This window comes from Lontra canadensis, unplaced genomic scaffold, assembly GCF_010015895.1.
Source record: "Lontra canadensis isolate GAN:19392208 unplaced genomic scaffold, GSC_riverotter_1.0 scaffold107, whole genome shotgun sequence".
Lineage (NCBI taxonomy): Eukaryota > Metazoa > Chordata > Mammalia > Carnivora > Mustelidae > Lontra > Lontra canadensis.
In genome coordinates, this window is record NW_022631101.1 from 3,105,267 (window position 1) to 3,132,357 (window position 27,091).

At 58.8% G+C, this 27,091-nt stretch overlaps 1 protein-coding gene across 1 annotated transcript; it reads left to right on the forward strand.

Annotated features, from left to right (window-relative positions):
• The first annotated feature begins 70 nt into the window (after window positions 1–70).
• On the forward strand, window positions 71–23,037 carry BICRA (BRD4 interacting chromatin remodeling complex associated protein). The gene is given in 15 exon segments (XM_032839339.1): window positions 71–172; window positions 1,341–1,386; window positions 1,473–1,515; window positions 3,360–3,425; window positions 5,219–7,192; window positions 7,758–7,934; window positions 16,946–17,482; window positions 17,485–17,580; window positions 17,761–17,941; window positions 18,253–18,362; window positions 19,247–19,308; window positions 20,592–20,740; window positions 20,924–21,018; window positions 21,239–21,341; window positions 21,897–23,037. Coding segments are annotated over 14 exon segments (4,725 nt in total). The 5' UTR covers window positions 71–172; window positions 1,341–1,345; the 3' UTR covers window positions 22,988–23,037.
• Window positions 23,038–27,091: the final 4,054 nt, after the last annotated feature.

Genomic DNA, 27,091 nt, shown 5'->3' on the forward strand with positions numbered 1-27,091 from the left:
TCATGGACTTTCTTTTTTTTTTTTTTTTTTTTGGTCATGGACTTTCTTACAGCCTCTTATTCTCTCCACAGCTGGCCCCCAAAAGGACACTCCACAAGTCCCCAGCTGGGGGCCCCGCGTAGACCTGGAGTGGACACCCCCTCCTTCCCTTCATGATTCGTTTGTAGCGCAGGTAACCGGCCAAGGGTCCCAGTTCATGCCCGGAGGGGCACTTGCCCCTCCTTGTACCTCCCTGGGCCCACCGTGACCCCCAGGGGAGGAAGGAACACTCCTTCTTGGCAGAGCCTGGCTTAGAAACACTCTTCTCTCCCTCTCCCCGCCCCCCCGTCTCGGGCCCCCCGGGGTCATCTGGACCATTCCCCTGCCTCCCTACCAACTGCAGGTGGGATCTTCTCCCCATTTTCCCATTTTTTCCGGATTCTTTGCAGGTCTAGCCTCTCTGTCCCCTGGCTGGGCCTTCCCCTCCCACCCCACCCCTGCCCTGGGCTGTTCGGGAAGCAAGGGCTTGTAGGTCACAGACCTGGTGGTGACTCGGGAAGAAGGAAGCATAGGTGGGGCTGGGATATGGAGCCAGAGAGAGCCTATTGTCACCACTGCCAAGTGCAGCCAGAGCCTGGGAAGGACCTCCAGGGACGGTCCCCATGGGCAGCTCTGGAAGGGAGAGTCACTGGTGTGTGTGTTCAGGGGGGTGTTTCCGCCAGCTTTGCATGGCCTGTTCTAGGCTGGGCTTGTTGACCCAAGGCCCCCGGGATGTGCATGTGTGTCCCACGGCCCTTGGGAAAGTGTGTGTCACAGTTTTGGCCCACCTGCACATTTTTGGTAGAAGGGTCTTTTGCCTTTGTCAGATTCTCCAAGGTACTGTTCAGAGTTGACCTGAACCATTTAGGACCATTGGTATGCAGGGCAGACCCCTGTCACACTCTGGCTCTGAGCCGGACCCAGTCCCAGGGAGGCCCGGCAGCCCAGACTCAGGGTTTAAGGCCTGGCTCTGCCCCCTGCTGGCTGGGAGCTGAATGACAGGCTCTGGGGCCCCATTTATGGGTGTGTGAAGCACTCTGCACGGGCCTGCTTGTGATCAGGGCTCATTCTGTCTTGGTGGATGTCCTCACTGTGGGCATCACATGCTGAGGAAGACTTGGGGAAAGAGGGGAAAGGCAGTGCTCTCTGGCTGGTCACCAGCCCCAGCCACACCCATGGGCTCAAGGGAACAGAAAGTCTGACCTTCCAGAGACCTTGGTCCCAGGGAGCCGTCCTGGAAGGGAGGGTCCTGGCACACGCTGCCTACATCTAACCTTGTCTCCCTTGCCCCCTTCCTGCCCCCCTCCCCGCCCCCGGTTCAGTGGCGATGGATGATGAGGATGGGAGATGCTTACTAGACGTGATTTGGTGAGTAACGGACTCCCTCTGCCCTCCCTGTCTCCCCGCTTCCCCACCCCTCACTTCCTCAGTGTCTCTCCCCTTTTGTCTTTCAGTGACCCTCAGGCCCTCAATGACTTCCTACATGGATCCGAGAAGGTGAGTGCGGGGGTAGGCAGGGGCCTCCCCGGGCTAGGGGGCTGTGGAATTGGGGGACTAAGAGACCTGTGCCCTGATTCAGTAGACATCTGCCTCATGTCTTCTGGGAGCTGGGCCCTTGGGTTATGGGAAGAGCAGAAGAGATGATAAATCCCTGCCCTCACGCCCTATACGTTTCCTTAGTAAACAGAGCAGTAACTGCGCAAGGGGATCCCGGACAGAACCTGCCGTGCAGGATAAGAGATAAGAATGTCCCCCGCACAATGGAAATGGTTTAAAACAAAATGAATGGGGGACTGGGGTGGTGGCTTCTTTAGCTAGCGTGGGCAGGGAGGTGACCTTGAAGGCGACCTTGAAGGATCAGATGGAGGCCCCCATGGTGCTCTGGGAAGGGGAGGAAGAGGTAGAAATGCAGGAAAATTTGCTGTATTCGAGGAGCGGAAAGAAAACTTGTGTGGCCGGACAGAAGGAAAACTAGTAGTGGTGAGACTGTCATGAACAGAAGTCACAGGACACGCAGGGCCTGGAACAAAGTGGGGCAGAGTGGAAGTGCTGAGCCATGAGAGCCATGAGGACGTGTATCAGTTATCTAGGGCCGCGTAACAAATTATCCCAGCACTCAGTGACTTATAACAACTTGTTGGCACTCTCCCAGTTTTGAGGGTTGGGACTCAGGGAGTGCTTCAGCTGGGTCCCTCTGGCTCGGGGTCTGTCCTGAAGTTGCAGTCAGGATGTTGGCTGGGGCCACCGTCATCTGAAGGCTCGTATGGGGCTGGAGGCCTTGCTTTCCAATGGTCCTTTCCCTCGGCTGCGGGCTGAAGGCCTCGGGGCCTCACCACAGCGGCCTCTCCACAGGATAGGCAGCTTCCTCCAGAGTGAGGGACCCAAAGGAGAGAGCCAGGAGGAAGCTCAGTGCCTCTTATGATCTCGTCTCTGAAGTCACACACCATCGCTTTTGTCACCTTGTACTCACTAGAAGTGGGTCACCAAGCCAGCCTACACTCCCCGGGAGGGGAACGGAGTCTTAGAAGGAGAAGCGGTCGATGATTTGTGGAGTGGGGGCGAGTGCGGTGGGCTGAGGCTGGTCAGGGCAGGCCATGGAGGGGGTGGCAGGCGCTGGCTCTGGAGTCTCTCCGGGGGCAGAGTCAGATGTTTTGGTGGTGGAGATGTCAAGGAGGAGAGTGTCAGGATGGCCCCTGGATTTGGGCCTGAGCTGCAGAGTGGGTTGGGTCCCCAGAGGTGGGGAGTTTGGGGCGGACTCCCCAAGGAAGGCTGTTGGCCGTGCCCGGCTTGGGTTCTGGGGAGACATCCACATAGAGAGAAACCAGGGAGGCTCCGCTACAGACAGACATTCAGCGGGCATCCGTGTGGACGCCAGGCCCTATTCTGGCACTAGAGACGTCCCCGGGAATCAGCCCGGTCCCTGCCCTCCCGGAGATGGGTGTGGCGTGGCATGCTGGGTGCCCAGACGGTGGGGCATGCCGGCAACTTGGGCTGCCCAGAGGAAGGAGTGACTTAGTCAGGGGGACAGGCAGCTTTTGGGAGGAGGCGGTGACAGTGACAGGTCCTGACGGACCTGCTGCTGGAGAAGTGAAGGGGGAAGATGGGGCATGGCTTGGGCAAAGGCATGAAGGCAAGATTCTTGGGTTTTGAACACGCTGCCAAGCCCCATTCTTTGGGGCCCCTGTTCTATAGGGGCAGTGTCCCGTACTCTTTGTCCCCCACCCCGACCCCGTCTTTGTCCTTTGGTCCAGTGTAACTTTAAGTTGGTTTTTGTTCTAGAGCAAGGCCTGCGGGCTGCCTGGCTGACCGTTGACCTTGGGTGGGGGCGGGTCTTGTTGCAGCTTGATGGTGATGACCTCCTGGATAACCCCGGGGAAGCCCAAAGTGCCTTCTATGAAGGTCCTGGGGTAAGTGGCCCAGGGGTTCTGGGAGGGCCCCAGGCTCTTGGTCATGGCTCATGTTGCCCCTGGTGGTGGTGGGAGGGAGGGAGGGAGGTCCTAATGGTGAGAGGGACGGGCCTATGATTGTCCCCCTGGGGCATGTTGCCAGGCGGAGGGTTGGGTTATGGGGGAGTCAGTCACTGACAGCGGTGTGGGGCAAGAGGGGAGCCACAGTGGGATGGTCTGGCTCTGCCCACGGGAAGAGGTGAGGGTCCTCAGAGTTGGACAGGTGCCAGCTCTGGGGCTCACTGGGGGACACTGTTCTCGGGAGCAGAGGGTGTGGGGGCTTGGGGGCCTGTCCCTGCTTAGCCACGGTGGAGTGTGACCTAGGGGAAGGGGATCAAGTAATGCAGACCTCCGTCTCCATCTGGAAAACCAAGGCCGGGGGTGGGGGTGATGACCGAGCCCAGAGTGGGGACAGCAGTGGACATTAACTAAGCACCTACTGTATGCCTGCCTGTGCCTCTTGTCCTTCCCCCTCTGCCTCCCCTTCTGCTGCTTCTCCCTTCTCTCCCCCCACCTCCTTTCTCCCGCCTCCCCGCCCCCCCCAGCTCTTCTCCCCCCTCCCTCATGGTCACCATAACTAGGATTCACTGAACACTTACTATGTGCCACCAAGTCCCTTTCGGTGTTTTTTATTTAGTGCCCACAACTCTAAAAATATATGCGGAACAGTTCGTTTTTCGTAGTATAAACACCTGTAAAGTCCTTGGTCAGGTTCTCCCGGATGTGAGGTCAGCAAATGTCACACCCATCCTGGGAGGTGGGTTTGGTTGTGGCCATTTCATGGTGAAGAACTCAGAACCGCCTGGTTCTGGGTTGGGGACCGAGTAGGGACCCCCTCCTTCCGTCTGGGAAAGGAGGATGGGGTAGTGCCCGCCTCACTGAGCTTGTTACCAACAATGACAATACGGAAGGCATAATCGTAATGTTAGGTGAGGGTTTCTGCGGGTGTCAGGTACCGCAGTCAGCCCTCTGTGTGATTGACCTCCCGTCCTTTTAAACTGCCAAGTTTTGATCTGTTCTCTGGTCGGATAACAGTGAGGGTCCCGTGCTCTAAGCATAATTATCGCTCATGCGGTATTTGCTCAAATGGTCACACGTGTATTGATTGTGCTCCTCCTGGATCGCGATCTGGGACAGCGTGGGGGTCCAACTCAGCGCCGCCTGCACAAAACCAAGTTCACGGTGGTAGCTGCGGCTGCCATTAACACAGCCGTGGTCTCTTACCTGAAACCCTTGGGGCCAGGCGCGTTTCAGAATTCAGAATTTTCCAGATGCCGGGAGGGTGATGCAGAATGTCATGTAGCACGCTCACTCACCTTCCCGTGGTCAAAAAGAGTCCCATGATGGGGACAAATCGTGGCCTTCCCCAAGAGCGCTGCGTCACTTTTGGTCAGGTTTTACTCTGGAAGAGTTAGGAAGACATTTGCAGTTTTCAGATTGCTTTGAAATTTGACATTTGCAAGTCTCCAATTGCTCTGGAATTGCAGATTAAGTATCACGGGCCCTTCTGGCTTTTTAAAGGATGGGCTTTATTCTGTCCTACGGATGTGTACAGACAGGGCGACAGGCCAGACTGAGCCCAGGTTGTACGGCTCAGCGGAGCTGGGATTTGAACCTAGGTCCAGCCCCTTCCAGATGGAATATTCTCTCTGCCCATACTGCTCGGGCAGCGCAGGTCCTGTTGGTTCAGCTGTGCCCGGAGCCAGCCCCTCGCTAACCTCCGCTCTTCCCTTCCCATCTTACCCGGCCTCCAGCTCCACGTGCAAGAAGCTTCTGGCAACCACTTGAGCCCAGAGCCCACGCAGCCGGCCCCCAGCGTGGACCTAGATTTCCTGGAGGATGCGATCCTGGGGTCGCCGGCCGCGGGGGGCGGCGGCGGGGGCGGTGGTGGCGCCGACCAGCCCTGTGACATCCTCCAGCAGAGCCTCCAAGAGGCCAACATCACTGAGCAGACACTTGAGGCTGAGGCCGAGCTGGACCTGGGTCCCTTCCAGCTGCCCACCCTCCAGCCTGCAGATGGTGGAGCCGGCCCGGCCGGTGCCGGAGGAGCTGCTGCCGTGGCCGCTGGGCCCCAGGCCCTGTTTCCAGGCGGCCCTGACCTGCTGGGGCTGCAGGCCCCGCCCACCGTGCTGACCCACCAGGCCCTGGTGCCACCCCAGGACGTGGTCAACAAGGCCTTGAGCGTCCAGCCCTTCCTGCAGCCCGTGGGCCTGGGCAACGTGACCCTGCAGCCCATCCCAGGCCTCCAGGGCCTGCCCAACGGCAGCCCCGGGGGCGCCACGGCAGCCACACTTGGCCTGGCCCCCATCCAGGTGGTGGGCCAGCCCGTCATGGCACTCAACCCGCCCACCTCCCAGCTCCTCGCCAAGCAGGTGCCTGTCAGCGGCTATCTGGCCTCGGCAGCCGGCCCCTCAGAGCCCGTGACCTTGGCGTCTGCCGGCGTCTCGCCCCAGGGGGCTGGCCTGGTCATCCAGAAGAACCTCCCCACAGCCGTGGCCACCACGCTCAACGGGAACTCGGTGTTTGGAGGGGCAGGGGCAGCCACGGCGGCAGCCGGCGGGGCGCCCTCGGGGCAACCGCTGGCGGTGGCCCCTGGCCTTGGCACATCACCGCTGGTCCCAGCGCCCAACGTGATCCTGCATCGCACGCCCACGCCCATCCAGCCCAAGCCCGCCGGCGTGCTGCCCCCCAAGCTCTACCAGCTGACGCCCAAGCCCTTCGCCCCGGCGGGCACCACGCTCACCATCCAGGGCGAGGCGGGGGGCCTCCCGCAGCAGCCCAAGGCCCCCCAGAACCTGACTTTCATGGCGGCAGGCAAGGCCGGCCAGAACGTGGTGCTGTCGGGCTTCCCCGCACCCGCGCTGCAGGCGAACGTCTTCAAGCAGCCTCCTGCCACCACGACCGGGGCCGCCCCGCCCCAGCCTCCGGGGGCCCTGAGCAAGCCCATGAGCGTCCACCTCTTGAATCAAGGCAGCAGCATCGTCATCCCCGCGCAGCACATGCTGCCAGGCCAGAACCAGTTCCTGCTGCCGGGCGCGCCTGCCGTCCAGCTCCCCCAGACGCTCTCGGCCCTGCCCACCAACGTTGGCGGGCAGATCCTGGCAGCCGCGGCCCCCCACGCGGGCGGACAGCTCATCGCAAACCCCATTCTCACCAACCAGAACCTGGCGGGGCCGCTGAGCCTGGGCCCTGTGCTGGCCCCCCACTCCGGGGCCCACAGTGCCGCCCACATCCTCTCGGCCGCCCCCATCCAGGTGGGCCAGCCGGCGCTCTTCCAGATGCCCGTGTCGCTGGCCGCGGGCAGTCTGCCCACGCAGAGCCAGCCGGCCCCCACCGGCCCCGCCGCCACGACTGTCCTCCAGGGCGTCACTCTGCCCCCCAGCGCCGTGGCCATGCTCAACACCCCTGATGGGCTGGTACAGCCGGCCACCCCTGCCGCCACAGGGGAGGCCACGCCTGTTCTTGCGGTGCAGACAGCCCCCCAGGCGCCCCCGGCGGTCAGCACCCCGCTGCCTTTGGGCCTCCAGCAGCCACCAGCGCAGCAGCAGCAGCCGCCGCCGCCCCCGCAGGCCCCTACCCCTCAGGCCGCCGCCCCGCCTCAGGCCACCACCCCCCAGCCCAGCCCAGGCCTGGCGTCCAGCCCAGAGAAGATCGTCCTGGGACAGCCGCCCTCTGCCGCCACCACGGCCATCCTCACTCAGGACTCCCTGCAGATGTTCCTGCCCCAGGTAACTGGGGATGGGCTGGCAGGGACGTGGGGAGGGGGGCGGGCAGGGGACGGGGGTGTGCTGCAGAGAGGGGCCGGAGCTGGAGCTGAAACCATGTGCGGTGGAGGCAGCGACTGGGGAGGGTCTGGCGGGGTCGGAAGAGCATCTCTGAGGTGGCACCCCTGTGCCCAGTGCGTGCGTCCCCTTGGGGGAAGCCACAGGGTGACAGGGACTGACACAGGCAAGGAGGGGGCCCGACTGGCTCACAGACTGACCATCCGTCCTCCTGCTAGAGGGCACGAGAATCACAGAGAACGGGCAAGACAAGGACAGACAGACAGATGGGGCAGGTGGCTGCGGGCTGGAAGATGGGCGGGGCCCCGGGCCGAAGGAGCTGGGGTTGTGGCCTCCCTGGTGCCTGGATGCTGGGGCGCTAGGCCGCCCTGCCCTCTGTGCCCAGCCTCTCGGTACCTCTCGGCCCAGTTCCCGCCACCCTGCTCTCTGGAGCCTTGAGGAGGCTGGGGTCTCGGGGAGGCCGCGGGTCCACAGGGTGGCCTTCTGACCTGGTGCGGGCTCCCCGTTTCAGGAGAGGAGCCAGCAGCCCCTCTCCGCAGACGGCCCCCACCTCTCCGTGCCCGCCTCGGTCATAGTCAGCGCCCCGCCTCCCGCCCAAGACCCAGCCCCGAGCACCCCCATCGCCAAAGGAGCTGGCCTCGGCCCTCAGGCCCCCGACAGCCAGGCTTCCCCAGCGCCGGCCCCCCAGGTAGACAAATCCCAGCAGCCTCTGTCCCAGCTCAGTCGGAGCCTCGCCCCTGCGACCCCTCCTCCCGCTCACTCCTCCCCGCTCTGGCTGCCCTGCCTTGCCTCTCTGTCTTGCTGGCTTGGGAAGGGTGCTCCTTCGCTCCCGCGATAGTTCCCGAGAGTCTTCTGACAGTCGTGGACTCCTAGGACCCAGGCCACACTGAGGGGAGCCCACACTCTAGGCAGAGGGACACACGGCAGGCAAGTGTTTGCTAGAATTCTCATTTTCATATCCGGGTAAACAGGACATTCAGAGGGCTCCCATCTCCAAAGCCACCAGAGGTCTTGCTGAAAAGCCCGTTCTCCTGAACCACAGCCGCTTGCTTTCCCCGAGGGAGGTTTCTTGCACGTGCGCGCACACACACACATACACACGACAAGGTGAATGGCACCGATTCTTTCCCTCCCGTTGTTACAAATGCAGTAACATACGAGGCAGCTCTGTGCCTTTGATCATTGAAAGATTCATCTTGGAGACGGTACTTCCTTCCTCCTCCTTCCGTGTGACCGCACGGTACTCCCGCTCTCAGATGGTTAGGTCCCTTCTAGTCTTTTTAGCTGTGATGAGTGAAGCCGCGGAGGATGACTGTACATATGTCACTGTTTTTGAAGAGGAAAGTGCTGGGTCCATCGGAGGCCATTTGCACACGCAGTGTTGATGGATGCTGCCAGATTGCTCTCTGGGGAGTTACCACTGGGTTTGTCCTTGATCAGTGGTCTGTTGCCTGTGCCTGTTCTTGCATAACTTCCGCAGCGGTGTATTGAAGTTAGCCGGTCTTGTAAGGTGAAAAAGCGGCTCCTTGTTTGGTTTTAATTTGCATTTCTTTTACTGTGAATGAGGTGGGGCAGGTTTTCTTAGATGTGGAGCTGTTTATGTTCTCTCTGGAATCATCAGCCCATACCCCTTGCCAACTTTAAACTTGGTGTGAGTGGTCCTATTCTTGTTGATTTGTAGAAACTCTTTACATATTAGGAAAATTCGCCTTTGTCTCACATGAGTCATAAGCACATAAGAGTTTAGAGAGAGCCCCTTTTATTCTGGAGGGGTGGATTTTATACTCTTTTAGAAAGGATAGGTAGAGGAGGTAGGTAAAAGGCAGAAGAGGGAATGACCTCAGCAAGGTCAGGGTGGCAGAAAGCAGCATGGGCTTTGGCTTTAAACAGCCATGATTTCACTCTCCAGTTCTGCGTGTGACCTTAAGCAACCAGTTTTTCCTGTTTCCTTAAACAGATACTTTGGGGAAGGAGGGCACTTAGTATGTGCCTGGCCTTGTGCTGACCCGGAGCAATTCCCCATAACTGCTGGACCTTGACTTCCTCATCTGGAAAATGGGAATAATACTTTCTTAGAGGCCTATCAGGAGTGACATATGCTAGCACGGAGTAAGGCCTCAAGAAACACTTGTTACTATCATTATTATTGTTGTGGGGTAGAACAGGATCTGGTCCAGATTCACACAGTCTAGAGGGACACGGGCCAAGGTGGCCTCAGGCCATCTCTCCCCGAGGAGGAGAAAGAGGCAGAAGTGGAGGGACAAGAGGTCAGGAGTCTCCTGGCCTTTGAGTGTTTCAAGTTGGAAGCAGCGTCTCTAGAGGGGGGCAGCGTATTTAAGCCCAGGCCCCAGGAAAGAGAAATTGTGGGGAGGGGCAATAGCATGTGCAAAGGCCCTGAGGCAAGAACAAGCTTGGGATGTCAAGGAATAGAAAGTAGGCTGGAGGGGAGTGGAGGGAGGTCGGATCAGAGAGTTTGGCAGTGCCTCGTGGCCAAACCAGTGGAGGGCTTTCAGCTGGACTGTGGCATGGGCTGGTGGTAATGATTTTCAGTGATCCCTCTGGCTTTCATTGGAAAATGGTTTGGTGGGCAAAAAAACATCCAGAGACCCTCGTGGGTCAAGATGACAGGGCTTCAAAGACCAGGGTGGTCACAGCAATGACGGAGGGACGCTGGAGGATTCGGGCCGTAATCTGGAGCTTGCTTTAGGGATTGGAGGCATGAAGAGGAGGGCATCACGGTAAAAACTAAGTACATCATGGTAAAAACTAAAGTGCATCGTAACATTTCTGTTTTAAGTGCTATTCAGAACCCTTTCCAAGCATCGTCTCACTGAAAGCTCCCATCAGGCAGGTGGAAGATATTCTCCTTATTTTACAGATGAGGAAACTGAGGCACGGAGATTAAGTAGCTTGCCCAAGGTTACCCCGCTGGTAGGACCTGGATTTGAACCTGAATGGTTAGTGGCCAGAACAGCTGAGGTCTCGAGAAAGCCAGACCTGAGCGCGAATCCCAGCTCTGCTCATCGTCAAACGCTCCAGGGACATGGTCTGCCTGTCCCCCAAGTGGGAGTAGATCACCGCCTCACGGCAGCTCTGCACAGAGTCAGCAGTGTTTCGATGAGCAGAGATACCTGGCATTTGCAGTAAGAGTAGTAACGAAGCTGCGGATGGTCTTTAAGAGGAAAGGTCAGCTGTGCTCATGAGCTGATCCTGGTCACCCCCTCGCAGGCTGGCGCCAGGCTGGACACGTGGTCACCCTGCTGCCCCTTTTGCGCCTGCAACGCCGCACGGCATGACGGGAGTTCTTGATGAGTGTTGGGGAAGCAGGTGGATGGAGGGGTGGGGGTGGGGGAGGGTGGATGGATGATGGATGGATGGATGGATGGATGGCCAGACAGACAGGTGGACAGGTGAGTGAGTGGACTGACCAAAGAATACAGATGCACATAAATATCAGCGACGTACGAACTTGTGTGCGTGCGCGTGCACGTGCGTGTGTGCGTGCGCGTGCACGAGAGCCACTCCCAGACTGGAGGTGGGTCCTTCGCGCAGCCCCGGTTCCCCCGGCTCGTACTTTGTACCCAGGCTTTTGCAGGGAGGTACAGGGGAGGCAGCCCGGCCCTCGATGGGGGCCCCGACTGTCTTTTCAGGGAGGGAACACTGACCATCCTACTCAGGAGGCTTAAGACGTGCTGTGTGTGGCTTACGGTAGGCTTAAAACACACACACACACGCTTTGTTGTTGTGATTCAAAGAGCCTTACCCAGACGTGGTTTTAAAAATTGGGTTTACGAACAAAGGGCACACGGGGAAAGTGAGTCTTTCTGTTCGTGGAATTTCTGGCCCTTCCCCGCCCCCGTAGGCCCCCCACCCCCATGGATTTCCCTGTGGAGCCCCACCGTGTCCTTATCACACAGGCACTAGGGACGCTTGGGGCCGGGTCGTTCTGTGTTGTCAGGGGCTGTCCTGAGCACGGTAGCACCCCTCAGCCTCCAACCGTTTGTTACCGGCAGCGGCCCTGCTGCAGGTGGGACAGCCATGGCGGTCGCTGGAGATTGCCAGGTGTCGCCTGAGAGACGGAGTCACCTGGGTGGGGCACCGCCATCCTGTGCACATGACAGATCTCCCTCCTCTGAGCTCGGAGCCAGCCAGACGTGACAGCGTGCATGTGCACGTGCTCCCTCCTTACACGCAGAAGCACACTGTCCCGTTCTTCCGAACCACGCGTTGTTCGATCGGCCAGATCTCTTGGACCGCTGACTTGCATGAGAATCCCACTCGACATCACCCCCTGGGGCGCGTGTGTGTGTGTGTGTGTGTGTGTGTGTGTGTGTGTGAGAGAGTGTGAGTGTGTGTGTGTATACATGTGCATATCACCAAAACAGCTTTCACGGGATAATACTGTGTGCGATGAACGCTGATATTTTGTATTTGGTTTCCTCTGTTCTTATTCTTTTTATTATTTTTTAAAGATTTTACTTATTTGAGAGAGAGAGAGAACAAGCAGGGGAGGGTCAGAGGGAGAAGCAGGCTTCCTGCTATTCTTTTTAAATGCTGCTCGTGACCCACCAAAATGCCGGGAACCATTACTCACAGACACTAGGTTTGATTCGAAAGCCACCGTCCGGGGTAGACGTTAGGCACTGGGACTCCAAAATCCCAACTCTGCCACTTATAGGCTCAGTGACTTTAGCCAAGTCCCCTGCCTCTGTGTGCCTCAGTTTTCTTCCCTGAAAATGAGGATGAGGAAAACAGCATCTAGGTCCCAGTGTTGTTGTGAGGAATAAATAAGCTAATACAGGTTAAGGTGCTTGAATGGGGTCAGGCACATTGAAAGTGCCTCAAACCAAAGGAAGCCAGGGAAACACTACAAAGGGCCGTGGGTAAACATTTTAGGCTTTGCATGCAAGCTACCCCAGACCACAAGTCAGTGAGTGAACACAGACCTGTTCCAATAAAACTTTATTTATGGACACCGAAATTTGAATTTCATATCGTTGTCACCAATCACAATCTAGTCTTTTGATTTCTTTTCCGCCATTTAAAAAAAAAATGTTTATTTCAGAGAGAGAGAGAGAGCGAGAGCGAGAATGCACATGGGGGTAGAGCCAGGGAAAGGGAGAGAGAGAAACTCAAGCAGACTTCTGCTGAGCACAGAGCACAACCCGGGGCTCGATCTCACGACCCTGAGATCATGCCCTGAGCTGAACCAGAGTCGGTGCTTAACTGACTGAGCCACCCAGACGCCCCTCTCTCCCAGCATTTAAAAATGTAAAACCCGCTTTCAGCCTGTGGGCCATGCAAAACGACAGGCCAGGCAGGCCAGGCCGGCTAGAGTTGGGAAGTTTGCTGCCGTCCTACTGTCTGTCGTTACACGGACCCACCGTGACTGACTGACTTGGTTCCCTACTGGAGGGAGAGCACTCCAGGTGGTTTCCCGTGTTTGTCAACAAATAACCCTCCTCTGACTCTTTGGGTCTTTTGCATGTACATGTGGGTAAATTTCTAGAAACAGAACGGCTGGTTCAGAGGGTATAAGCACTTCCCGGACAGTCTATGGAAAGTGCGAACCCCGTCACGCCTCCTTGGGGTTTATGCCTGTGCAGCCTTCTTCCGGAAGCTTCATCAGCCCCAGATCAGCACGTGCTCTGCTCCCCGCCAGGTTGCGGGCTAGCACCCCTCTGCGCTTTCTGTTGAATTCTGCATGAATCTGAACACATCTCGCCAGCTCTAGCTGGGCAGCTGGAATTTCCTGGTGAACAGTTCCCTCGTGTGGTAGTTTTTTTTTGTTGTTTTTTTTTAAGATTTTTATTTCAGAGAGAAAGAGCATGAGCAGGGGGAGGGGAAGAGGGAGAAGCAAACGCCCCCCTGAGCAGAGAGTCCGATGCGGGGCTCGATCCCAGGACCCTGAGATCATAACCTGAGCCAAAGGCAGAGGCTTAACCCACTGAGCCACCCAGGCGCCCCTGAAGTTTTCTTTTAGCCTAATTTTTTTTCCCCAGCCATTAAAACATTTTAAATTTTTAGAATTAGGTATCACCTTCACATGACTCAATCATCAAAAAGCAGTTTTGGGGGTTTTTTGAGAGAGAAAGAGAGAGCCCAAGCAGGAGGAGGGGCAGAGGGAGAGAGAGGACCTTAAGCATGGAGCCCAACATGGGACTTGATCTCACGACCCTCCTAAAATCATGACCTGAGACAAAATCAAGAGTTGGACACTTCATGGACTAGCCACCCAGGTGCTCCAAAAAGCATTTTTTTAAAGTAAGGGGATTGGTTAAGCATCTGCCTTCAGCTCGGGTCATATCTCGGGGTCCTGGGATCGAGTCCCACATCGGGCTCTCTGCTCAGCAGGGAGCCTGCTTCTCCCTCTCTCTGCCTGCCTCTCACCCTGCTTGTGCTCTTTCTCATACACACACTCTCTCTCTGTGTGTCAAATAAATAAATAAAATCTTTAAAAATTTCTTTAGAAAGGGGAAAGTGTCCCAAAGCCGTGCCTACGTTCCCAGCCCACCTGCCCCTCCAGAAAACCAGTTACTTAGCTGCCGTCTATCTTTCCAGTTCCTCACACAGGCACAGCCTAGAGTAAAAGTGGGTTTACCGTTCTCTCCCGTTTCTGTCCGTCCAGAAGGTAGCACATCACGTGCGAGCTTTGTCAGCATGTGAAGAGTTTCCTTGATCTCGTTAGAGCAGTGTCCTTCCTCTCCCCCGTAAATGCTGTTTAGATGCACACCAGCCAAGTCCGGGCTCCGTCCCTCCCTACACAGCTGTAGTAAACAACTTGCTGACCCGTCATTTCCTACATGTGCACATGCATCTGTTACATCATTTCCCGGAAGCAGGTTTGCTGGATCAAAGCGAATGTGTTTTTATAATTTGTGCAGCTGCTGCTGAATTGCCTTGTCCTGGAGTTGTGGCAAATTGTGCCAGTAACCCTCAGAGGCGGTTAAAGAGGGTGTCTTTATGAGACATGGCTCGTTCCTAATGCGATGAGTGAAGAAGATTCCAGAGGGTGCTTTCAGTGGTCATTACTCATATTACAAATGAGGGTGGAGTGTCTCTTGGACTGTCGAAACCTTCTGTGTTTCTTTCTCTCTGCACTGTCCGATCATGTCCTTGGCCACTTTTTTTCACCAGTTGTTACTCTTAGTGATTTCTGGAGACTGTTTATATATGATGGAAATGGGCTCTGTGTGTGCTGTGAATGGCAGCTGTTTACCCTCAGTGTATCATTTGGGGTTTTGATGTGATTGGGGGAGAGGGGCGTTAGTCTATACTTTTAATGAGTGTGAGCTTACTTTTTTCAGTTTTTATTTTTAAACACTTAGAATTTCACACAGCAGCGTTGTACAGAGAACTCACAGGCGTTCTTTACTCTTTACGTGCATATATTAGTTATCTGTTGCCGTGTAACAAATGACCCTCCCCCCAAATTTAGCAGCCTTAAACAGCAAGCATTAACTTCTCTCATGTAGCTTGTAAGGATCAGGAGTCTGGAAGCAGCTTAGCTGGCAGGTGCTGCCTCGTCATCCCTTGTGAGATTCTAGTCAACCAGGGCTGCGGTCGTGAGAAGGCTCGACTGGGCTGGAGAACATGCCTCAGCTCTTCCCTCCACAGGCTTCTCCAAAGGGTAGCTTGTAACATGCTCCACAGTCGGCTTCCCCAAAGGAAACGATCTACCAGAAAGGAGAGTCCCACCCTTTTTTATAACTGAATCTTGGAAGTAGTATCAAATCACTTCTGTGAAATCGGTTGGTCCCAGGGACCAACCTGGGGACCGTGCAGGGGGGACCGAATAACGAGGAGGTGGGGATCGGCAGGCCCCACACCCCACCCCACCCCACTGCCTGGGAAGCTGGCTGCTGCCCAGATCTTTCCACCGTCAATGTCTGGCTAATTCACTTTCTCTTCCGTTCTCTCGACACATGTACATTTTTATTCAGAATCATTGCAGAGTAAATTGCAGACGTTCTGCTCCTTTACTCCTTAACGTCTCAGCCTTTGAGAACAGGGACATTCTCCTCGTTGACCACGGCACAGTCAACAGGTTCAACTGATTCAGCCGTGGACAATACCGTTATCCACTGCGTGGTCTAATGTCAGCGGTCGTCCTGCGATCCTGCCACGCGTTTCTCTCCCGATCGCTCTTAGCCTTCGGGCGCGTTTCTTTGTCCACACCATACGCTGCCCAGGGCTTCGTGAGGTGGCCAGCTGTCTTCTTTCCCCTTACCGAAACCTGTTGTTTTCCTCCGTTCCCGACTGTAAATGCTCCCATAGTGCCGGAGCCCCGTGGTGCTTTCTCATCGCTGATCCTAGAAGGCGGGTTACCAGGTCTAGCAGTGTGCGACCCTTTCGGTCTGCAGACCAGAGTGCTGTCCCGGCGACAACTTCCGAGAGCCGAGGGCACCTCCGATCTCATCTTAGAGGGGGCTGGCCTTTGGGCATGTGTGTGGGTGGATTGGTTTGGGGGCTTTTGTTCTGAATTGCCAGAGTTATTCAAGGGCAGCCTCAGGCGGATTGTAGGAAACATCAGGCAAGTCATAACCTTGATATCGTGAGTCGGCCCCCTTTGGGGGCTCACAGTGAAGAGCCCCAGCTTTGGAGCGTGGCAGCTTTGGTGGCCTTGGGCCTGTGAGCCTGAGTCATCCTTGGACAATTTGGAGGTCGAGAGGGAGACTCGGGACTCAGGGAGCCTCGGGACCAGCCATTTTGCTCCCTGGCCTCAGTTTCTCCTCTGTCCCCGGGGTATGGATTTGGCGACCGTCCAAAGGTACCCACCCTGCCCTGTCAGGGACTCAGCTGGCTGGTAGTTGCTGGGACAACTGTGGCTGCTGAGGTCGGGATTCTGTGGGAGATCAGCACGGAGGTGCCAGGTCTAGGGTGTGTTTTCAGCAAGGTCACGGGGGATGGATCACAGGCTAGTGCCCGGATGTCTTGTGCGAGTCTGATCACACACAAACACACGTGCCTATAGCTGCATGCTCACAGGGAACCCGGGAGGCCTGCAGTCGCAGCCACAGCCACATAGGCAAAGGGAGGCAGAGGTCACGGACACTTAGGGGGACCCGGCCCCACCCCCGCCCCGTGCCTTCTGCAGCCGCTCCATCCGTGCTGGTGTCCATTCTCCGGCGGGGGGGAGGTGGGGGGGATCTGGACACTCAAGCCCCATGGGGATGGTGGCCGGGATGCTGCCCCCCCACCCCCGCTCCAGCCACCTCCTTCCCCTCCGCTGCTGTGCTCGCGCTCCCCAGCCCCCTGCCTCCCCGCTGGGCAGCTGGTGTGGTGCCCCCTGCCGCCGCCACCGCTTCCTCTGCTGCTCCCCCAAATCCTGCAGAGCTCCCCTTCACCTGGGGGTTGGGGGAGGAGGGGGGCACACGGGGGGTGGGGCGAGAGCAGAGGGAAAGGTCTGGAGATGAGGCGGGGGCAGGTGGAGGGGTGAGGCGGGAACAGGTTGCAGAGGTGAGGCAGAGATGGGGGCCGGGGTGGGGTTGCGGGGCAGAGGTAGACAGGCGAAGTGGGGAGTTCAGAAATGAGAGGTGGGAAGGAGAGCCATGGCGGGGTCCTTTCTCTCAAGACAGGGGTGACTAAGAAGGAGGGTTTCTGGTGGGTGTGGCTGGGGTCCCCAGTGTCTTGGGGCAATGGGAGCCAAGGTTGGTTCTGACCCCCGCCCCCTCCCCTCTACCTCCCTCCCCTGCCCAGATCCCGGCAGCGGCTCCACTGAAGGGCCCAGGCCCCTCCTCGTCCCCATCACTACCTCACCAGGCCCCTCTGGGAGACAGCCCCCACCTGCCCTCCCCACATCCCGCCAGGCCTCCCTCCCGACCCCCCTCCCGACCCCACTCCCGCCCTCCCTCCCAGCCCCAGAGCTTGTCCCGCCCACCCTCAGAGCCCACCCTGCACCCTTGCCCCCCGCCCCAGGCACCCCCCACTCTGCCTGGCATCTTTGTTATCCAGAACCAGCTGGGAGTCCCCCCACCTGCCAGCACCCCGGCCCCTGCTGCCCCGGGCCCACCCCAGCCCCCCCTGCGCCCCCCATCCCAACCCCCCGAGGGGCCGCTGCCCCCAGCTCCCCACCTCCCTCCCGCCTCCACGTCCTCCGTCGCGGCCTCCACGGAGGCGGCCACCAGGCTGCCAGCCCCTACGCCCCCTGACTTCCAGCTCCAGTACCCGCCCGGCCAGGGGCCCCACAAGTCCCCCACACCCCCTCCGACCCTCCACCTGGTCCCTGAGCCCGCCGTGCCCCCCCCCCACCGCCTCCTCGGACCTTCCAGATGGTGACCGCCCCCTTCCCGGCGCTGCCCCAGCCGAAGGCTCTTCTGGAGAGGTTTCACCAGGTAATCAGAGGCGGGGACCAGCCCTCCTCCTGCCCCGCCAGCCCTGCCCTCCTGGTCCCGTGGGGAGGCTCTCCCACGCTCCAGCTGTCCAGTTGTCTCTGCGTCCCCAGCCCTGGTGCCTGGCCGCCGCCCCTCCTAGTGTGTGCCCCCTACCCCTCAACCACCTGTCCCCCTCTTCAGGTGCCGTCCGGAATCATTCTCCAGAACAAGGCCGGGGGGGGCCCCGCCGCCCCACAGACCTCCGCCAGCCTGGGGCCCCTCGCCAGCCCCACTGCCTCTGTGCTGGTCAGCGGGCAGGCCCCATCTGGGACCCCCACCGCCCCCAGCCATCCCCCTGCCCCGGCACCCATGGCCACCGCAGGTAGGGGAGAGGTAGCCCATGCAGGAGAAGTGGGGGGGCCTGAAGGTGGGCGGGCAGGGGGAGGGGGACGGGCTGGGCCAGAGCTGTGGGTGCGTGAGCCCGAGGGGTTCCCCCAGACCTCACAGGACAGGGAAGGTGGAAGAGGAAGGGCTGTCACCCCAGATCCGAGGGGGGCACTCGATTCAGGGCTAGCGGCACTGCTGAGGCCAGAGGACTGGAAGAGAGCGGGGTGTAGGCTTGGGGGTCGCATTGTGGAGGGGCCTTCGTGCCAGTGACCCTGAGCCCTGTCTGCCCCTAACCCCACCCCCCAGGCCTCCCTCCCCTGCTTCCTGCCGAGGGCAAAGCTTTTGCCAGCAGCCTCCCGACCCTGAGTGTGGCCAAGGCCGCTGCCGCCGGGCCAGGGAAGTCCTCCGGGCTGCAGGTAAGAGGCCACCAGCATGGGGGTGGGGCACCTAGGGTCAGAGCATTGTCACAGGGGAGCTGGGGACGTGCCAAGCGGGGCGGAGGAGGCCAACTGAAAGGCTATCAGAAAGCAGACTGGGCGGTGAGTCAAACACCAGGACAACCCAGGTGGGCGCACAGGAGAGAGCGAGACAGATGGAGACCCACAGACACCAAGACACAGGGTGACGAGAGGAGCAGTGGCTCGCCTGGGTCCCTGATGCCGTCACTGGGGTCAGGAGCAGGGAGAGCTTGAGGCTGGAGGAGGAGGGACGTGGGGAGACCATTGGCCCAGGGAGGCAAGAGAAAGGAGGTGGTGAGAGCCTAGACCGTGCAGGGGGATGGGGGAGGGCTGGGAAGTCACGTGGTGGGGGGCCCAGAATGGAGGGGACAAAGCAGTGTGGGGGAAACTGAGGCAGAGACCTTCTGCAGGGAAATGGGTAGGGGGAGGCAGAAAGACAAGAACACAGCTGGTGAAGGGACCCAGTGCCGACAGCCTCCGGGCTGAGATCCCCTCTAGCAGCCTGATGGATGGAGTCGGGCAGAAAGAGGGAACCTGGACAGCCAGGTGGGCCGGACGCTGGACCGTCAGCCGAGGCCTTGGTCTGATGAGCAGGGAGGGAGCCTGCCCGGTGTCCAGACCAAGAGTCAGGTGGAAGCCAAGCCCCATGGAGCCAGGCAAAGTGTGCCAGACAGTGCCTCCAGCAGCTGGGGCCAGGACCCCATCCCGGGATAGAAGAGGGGGCCCTTGGGGAGACATGGGCCAGCTCTCCTGTTGGTCACAGGCGGGGTTGGAGGGGGGTCAGGGTGCCAAGGGAAGGCCTCTCAGCGGTGCTGTCTCTCACTCACCTCTCTGCCCCGCAGTATGAGAGCAAGATGGGCAGTCTGAAGAAAACCCCGGCACTGCAGCCCAGCAAAGAGGCCTGGTGAGTCACAGCGCTGTGCGCACCCTCCCCCCGCACCTTCTAGTAGGCCTGGGAGCCGCCTCTTGTTAGCTGTGTGCTTTGGGGCAGTATAATTTCCCTCAAAGACCCCCAGTTTCCCTTCTAGAGAGGGGGGTGAGGATAGTAGTGACGATAGGGTGACAGATGCGGATCCCCTGTGACTGTGGTACCATGGGTGGGTGTTTGGGGGAGTGGATGTGGAGGGGAGTCTGGGAAGGTGCATGGACGAATGTGGGTCTCTGTGGGCGCCTGGGGGGGGTGGAGGGGTGTTTGGCTAGGTGGATGGATGGAGGGGGTCTGGGGAGGGTGCATGGCTGGATAGAAGGGTGTTTAGGTGGACAGATGGGTGTTTGGATAGATAGGTGATGGGGAGGTCGAATGGGTGGATTTGGATAAACGGATTGACAGGTGTTTGGCTGGATGGATGGATGCAGGCTTGATGGATGGGGTCTGGGGTAGGTGCTTGGCTGGCTGGATGGGTGCTTGGTGGAGAGAGGGGAATCTGGATGGATGGGGTCTGGGTGGGCAGTGGGTACATGTTGGGTGCTTGCCTGCATTCTCTCTCTCCTGCTTTCCTTCTACGGCAAGTGTTTATCAAATGCTCAGTGCCCTGCTGGGTTCTGGAAACAAGGCAGGGTTCCTGCCCCAGTGGTGTGGTGGGGGTGCCAGTCTTCAGCTCAGGGTGGAGATGAGCATATCTGGGGGGAGAGAGAGAGAATCACACAATAAAGAGACATAACTCACTGCCCGCGATGTGGTAGAAAACAGCCTGGGAGAGAACTGGATTGTACCACCCAGTGGACCAACCTCCCTTCTTCCCTCCCTCTGTTCCTTGTCCCTTCCCACCTTGCCTGGGGTTGGGGACCCGCTTGAGGCAGAGTAAGGACGTGCTGACCCCAGGTGGCGGGAGAGGGTATAGCACGAGGAGGATGAGTTTCAAACCCAGGCCTCCGGCTCTGCCGGCTCCCACCTCAGCCTCCTCCCCACTCTGTCTGTGCTTTGGGTGGAGGAACATCACTCTGCCTGGCCTCAGTTTCCCCATCTGCGGAGTGGGGATGATGATGATGATAACCCCGGTCCCTTGGGTTATCGCCAGCGTCCATGAGAGAGAATGAGCGCGTCCAGCCCACGTTAGCTTGTTTCCCTGCTGTCTGCGTTGGGGCCCCGGGGAGAGGTCAGGGTCAGGGTCTGGTTTCTCCCGGCCTCACCACCAGCTGTGTGTGTGTGTGTGTGTGTGTGTGACCTCTCCCCACCCTGCCCACCAGTTTCCTGGAACATTTGCACAAACATCAGGGCTCCGTCCTGCACCCTGACTACAAGACAGCCTTCCCCTCCTTCGAGGACGCCCTGCATCGCCTCCTTCCCTACCATGTCTACCAGGGTGCACTCCCCTCCCCCAGCGACTACCACAAAGGTGAGCCCTCCACCCCGTCCACCCCACTCCCCCAGGACTCTCCCTCCCTGGTCCCTAGCGTGGGTTGGGGGTGGGGGAGCAGGTGCACTGCCCCAATGCATCCGCTAGACCTCGGCTCCTCGGCCCCGGATAAGCCTCACTCCCCAGTGTCTGTGCCTCGGGACCTTTTCTATTCTTCCGCAGTGGATGAGGAGTTTGAGACCGTGTCCACGCAGCTGCTGAAACGCACCCAGGCCATGCTCAATAAATACCGCCTCCTGCTTCTGGAGGAGTCCCGGGTAGGGCGCCAGCCCCTTCCCTGGGAGACCCCACCCTTGCCCCTCGCCCTGCTCAGGGCCCATTTGGGTGGGGGTGGGGGGGCTGCTCCTCAAAGCTCCGGGAGGAAGGGAAGGAGGCTGGTGCAAGTCTGATCCCAAGAGGGACAGCTCGGAATCCGCTCCCATCCTTCCGGGTTGCCCGCGTGCCTTTCCCGGCCTATCCGCCCTTCTTCCCCCTCAGAGGGTGAGCCCCTCCGCGGAGATGGTGATGATCGACCGAATGTTCATTCAGGAGGAGAAGACCACCCTTGCCTTGGACAAACAGTTGGCCAAGGAGAAGCCCGGTGAGAGGAGAGGGGAGAGGAGGGGCGGGAGAGGGGTCCCCAGCTCCTGCCCCTGCTGAGGAATTTGATCTGGGTGCACGAGGACGGGTGCCTGAGCCTGACCTTTCTCCACCACTGGGTGACACCCGCGCCCCCACCTTCCTGCCGTGGCAGAGGTCTACCCTGACCTCTGGGCTCTGGGACTGGAGGGAGCTGAGTTGGTTCTCCTCCGTCCCTGTGTGTCCATTCTGCTGTCTCCTGGCTGGACATTCCACCACCCCCAGGGGGACCGAAAAGCGGGGGACTAGAGTCAGGACTGGGGTGCTTGCAGATTTTAAGGGTCCTTCTCAGGCGTGAGCTCCTGCGTGCAGGTTCGGGGGTTTGGGGATTGCTGAGTAGAGCAGTACCCAGCAAAGCATCCTGAGAGTCTGATGAGTCAAGGGCTTGGTCCCAGGCCTGGCAGATGGTTGATGCCCATCGCGCCAGGGCTCCTATTAGCTGTGCTCTCCCAGGCGTCTCATGCTTTCCCTGCCCCCGTGGCTGTTCTTTGCCCGGCCCCCATCCCCCATTTTGCAGACGAGTATGTGTCTTCCTCGCGCTCTCTTGGCCTCCCCATCGCTGCCTCTTCTGAGGGACACCGGCTCCCTGGCCACGGCCCAGCACCGTCCTCAGTATCTGGGGTCCCCACCCAGCCGCCTCTGCACCTGCCAACCAAGCTGGTGATTCGGCACGGTGGGGCGGGTGGCTCCCCTTCCGTGACCTGGGCTCGGGCGTCCTCCTCCCTGTCCTCCTCCTCCTCCTCCTCCGCCGCCTCCTCCTTGGATGCCGATGAGGACGGTCCCATGCCCTCCCGCAACCGGCCTCCCATCAAGACCTACGAGGCCCGTAGCCGCATCGGCCTCAAGCTCAAGATCAAGCAGGAAGCCGGGCTCAGCAAGGTGGTCCACAACACCGCGCTGGACCCCGTGCACCAGCCCCCGCCCCCTGCCGCCCTCAAGGCAGCGGAGCCCCCACCTCGGCCCCCCGCGCCACCCCCTGCCACGGGCCAGATGAACGGCACAGTGGACCACCCGCCACCTGCCACCACTGACCGCAAGCCCACTGCCGCCCAGGCCCCCCACTGTCCCCGGCTGCCCCTCCGGAAGACGTACCGCGAGAACGTGGAGGCCCTGGGTGGCGGGGTCGGGGAGGGGGCCGGGAGCGGCAGGGCCCGGGGCAGCAGCCCCGCGCAGCTGCCCACCAAAGTGGACGAGGCCACCAGCGGGCTCATCCGCGAGCTGGCCGCCGTGGAGGACGAGCTGTACCAGCGCATGCTGAAGGGGGCGCCCCCGGAGCCCGCGGCCAGCGCCGGGCAGGGCAGCGGCAGCCGGGATCCTGGCTGGGAGGCGCCCCCAGCCAAGCGGCGCAAGTCCGAGTCGCCCGACGTGGACCAGGCCAGCTTCTCCAGCGACAGCCCACAGGACGACACGCTCACGGAACACCTCCAGAGCGCTATCGACAGCATCCTGAACCTCCAGCAGGCCCCGGGGCGGACACCTGCACCCCCATATCCCCACGCCGCCCCGACGGCCGTCTCGCCTGCCTCCCCAGCGCCCCTGCACAGGCCAGAGGCCTACCCGCCCTCCAGTCACAACGGTGGCCTCGGCGCCAGGACGTTGAACAGATAACACCGGGCTGGTCTTCGCTTCCCTGTCTCCCCCACCCCCCCACACGCCTCCCAAGTGCGCGTGTTTGCGCGCGGACATCGGGGGGCGGGGAGGCATCTGGGCGCCTGACCTCAGCCTCGTCGGGGACTCGAGCCGGGGAACCCCTGACAGTTTTTCTTGCCTAAGTTATTTGAGTCACAAAGGCCTCCTCCCCCACTTCCTGCGTCAGCCGGGTTGTTGGGTGGGGGTCGTGGATTGAGGGGAGGAGGCTGTAATGTAAGATGTGCCCCTGCCAAAGGTGGGGGTAATCCCGGTGTGTCATTTCCTATTTCTTCCCGCTTCCTGCCACACTCCGCCCCTCCGTGGGGGAGGTGGGGTGGGGGGGACACACGTGTGTGTTTGCCAGGGTAACCTGGTCGTTCCCACTGCTCCCGCGTGTCCCGGTACTGGGCTTGTCCGTGTGGCCACACAGATCGACGCGTCAAAGGCGCTCAAAGCCTGGAGGGTCCTTTGCGAGCCTCGCTCAGCCTCTCCCTACCGCCCCCCACAGGCTGTAAAAGGAAACGCAGGGAAGGGAGGGCGTCAGCCAGCGTCCCAGACCCCCACCTCGGAGGGCTGTGCCCGCGGGCACCTGTCTCCCATCCGCGTGTGTGCGTCCAGCTCCGCGTCCCATGTCCCTGTGTGTGTGCTCGAGCGAGCGAGCGAGCGAGAGAGTGAGATTTCGAACCCTCCCGGCCCCTCAACTGAAATCCGAGCACCTCCAAAACGGGAAACCGGGGTCTTCCTCCCCACCCCGCCATCCCCCCCCCCAGCCAGTCTTCCCTCTGTTCTTCCTGTCGCCAGCCACCCGCGCCAGATTTTGAAATCTCGGAGACAAAACTAGTACTGTAAGATAAATTTTTTTGTACTGTATTTATTGTGTATAACGATTTTTTTAAAGGAGAATTCTGTACATTTAGAACTCTTGTAAATTAAAAACTGATCCTTTTTTTAAAACTGTACTGACTCCGTCTCAGCCCCGTTGCTTTTGGGTCTTTAGGGGGTGGGAGTTGTTTGAAGTGGGGGGGGGTTGGGTCCCTACCTGTGGGGGCGGGGGCGGGGCGGAGGTTGTGAGGGTTCATTGCACATATTATTTGTTAAACACATATTCAGGGTGCCAGGCCCTGGTCTGGGCTCATGGGTGCCACTGAACACGGCAGATGAAAGTCCCTCCCCCGGGGGAGCTGACTTCTTAGTGGAGAAACCAGATGGAAAACATCGAGACCAAACCGGGAGTTCTCAGCATTCCCCTTTAAGGTTCTGTGGTCTCCGCGAACTCGGAATTCACGAATACTGAAATATCGCTCCCGGAGGAAATACAGGGCTAGCTTCCTACAAACCTCCAGTCACAACATTTTTGTAAGTTGTTTTCATACATAACCTTGTGTTGCGTCTATTTCTGTAAAGACAACTTGTTAGTAATACATTCTAGATTAGTGCACATCGGGCTCACGGCCAACAGACTATAACTCACGCCTGAACAAAGCTCATCTAACACGTATTTTTTTTTTAAGATTTTATTTATTAATTTGTCAGAGAGAGAAGCAGGGGGAGAGGCAGGCAGAGGGAGAAGCAGACTCCCCGCTGAGCAGGGAGCCTGACTCTGGGCTGGAACCTGGGACCTTGGATCATGATCAGAGCCGAAGGCCAAGGCTTAACGGACCCAACCACCCCAGTGCCCCCAGCACAGTTATGTTCTACATAAGACACATCTCAGCTTTATCCCCCTTCGGCACACAGGACAACGTTTCAGTACACGGGCACTTTAAACAGTGAAGTCACCAACAAAAGCACAAAAAGGTGAAACCACGGCGCGAAGCAGGCCTTGAAAAGGACGCTTGTTGGGCATGAGAGCAGAAACCAGAAGGTAGAGCATTGCTTTGTTCAACTTTAGTTGGAAACACACATGTTGGGTGACCCGGATTTTTTGCCGCTCTGCACACGTCTATGAAGGTGCTTCGAGTTTGGGGAGGGTTACAAATAAATTTTAACAAACAGATGAGTTCACAGATAGGGCATCCACAAAGAATGAGGATCACCTGTGAATGTGAACAATGTGGGATGGAGGGAGGAAAAGCAGGCTGTTTCCTGTGGGTGCCCTTGGAAACGGGTGGCCTCCAAGGACAGATTTGGGGCGCTTCGATGGCATAGTTGGTTAAGCCGCAGACTCTTGGTTTCAGCTTGTGGAGTGATCTCTTGGTGGTGAGATCGAGCCCCACCTTGGACTCCGTACAGGAGGGAGTCTGCTTCAGATTCTCTCTCTCATTCTATCCCTCCTTTTCATGTGCCTGCTCTCTCTCTCTCTCTAAATAAATAAATACATCTTTAAAAAAAGAAGAAGAACAGAGATTTATTCTTCCCCATTCTGGAGACTGGACATCCCACATCGAGGCACCACGAGCACCATATTCCCCCTAGAAACGCTGCAGGGGGATCCTTCCTTGACTTTCCACTTTTCAGGTGTTTGTAGTCTGTGGCTACATCCTTTTTTGGCGCTGGTGTCTCTTCTTAAAAAGAGACCATATGGGACGCCTGGGTGGCTCAGTTGGTTGGGCAGCTGCCTTCAGCTCAGGTCATGATCCCGGCCTCCTGGTATCGAGGCCCACATTGGGCTCCTTGCTTGGCCGGGAGCCTGCTTCTCCCTGTGCCTCTGCCTGCCACTCTGTCTGCCTGTGCTCGCTCTCGCTCCTCTCTCTCTGACAAATAAATAAATAAAATCTTTAAAAAAAAAAAAAAAAGGCCACATGGAACTATAGCCTACCCCACTCCAGTATACTCTCCTCTTCACTCGCTTCCATCTGCCAAGATCCTATTTCCAAATAAGATCTACTTCACAGGCACTGGAGTTTAGGACATCAGCACATCTCCTTGGGGGAGGGGGAGGACACAATTCATAACAAGGGGTAGAAGAATGGATGAGGCTAGTCCCAAACCAGAATACCTTTGTGCGAACTAGAAAGCAGTTCCACTTTCTTCTCCGCACTTAGTTTTGAAGGACAGAATGTGAGGTGGACTCCAGCCGCCTCTCACCCCTTCAGTGAGTGCTTTGCGCAGTGGACAACCTGTGTAACTGCACATTCAGGCACCTGGGATCAGGTGGGAAGGGAAGACTTCTTTGAGGAGGTGACATGTTAGCAGAGACATACATGAAGTGAGGGAGGGAGCCACGGAGATCTTGGGGGGAAGGAGGCAGGAGAATGCCTATAGCGTTGAGGGACAGCAAGGAGGCCAACGTGGCTGGAAGCTGGGGGATGAGAGTGGGAGGGAGGGAGCAAAGCAGGTCTGTGGTGTGGGACCCTGTGCTTCTTGGTGATGATTCTGCTGAGCGATGGGGGGAGGTGGGGGGAACCACCTCGAAGGTGCTAAGCCTAGCCCTGGAACGGACTCGGTTTTCTGAGCGCCCTCCGGCGGCCGCTTGGGAAACGGGTGGGGCAAGTGCGGAAGCGGAGCAACCCCCCCTCACGCCCCGCCCAAGAGGCCCCTGCTAAGGTCCAGGTGCCCAGTGACGCTGCTGGACCAGGTTGATGCTCCCAGTTTCTCTGCAGGCCCTGGGAGTGTTGGTGGCGGGCAAGCTGGTATGTAGGGTCTCAGGGTGGGGTCGGGGGAGAGACGGTCCCCCTTCCTAGCTCTGTATCTACTTCCCCACGTGAAAACGCAGTTCTTAACATCCTTGGATCCCCGCACGCTCCGGGACACCCCACGTGGTTGCGCAAAAAAGCTTGCGGGTGATTTCTCCAGGCTTGGGGTCTTGGTTCCGGAAGGTTGACTCCAGGCGGCCCCAGCAGAGGATCAGCGATGACTAGCTATGGAACACTTAACCGTGGGCACTGTTTCAAGCCCTTCACCCAGGATGTTTTGTCTGGTCCTCCCAGAGTCCCCTGTGTGGGGACTGATAGCTCCATCTTGCGGATGAAGAAACTGAGGCCCCGGGGCAGTCAGTGGCAGGCTGGGTTACACCGCAGTGGGTCTGGCTGCAAGCCCATGATCTTGGCCTTTGCACTCCCAGCTTCCGGGGGGGCCGGGGGGGGGGGGGGGGGGAACAAAGCCTTTTTGGGGGGGGGGGGGGGGGGCCGAAACCCCCCCCCC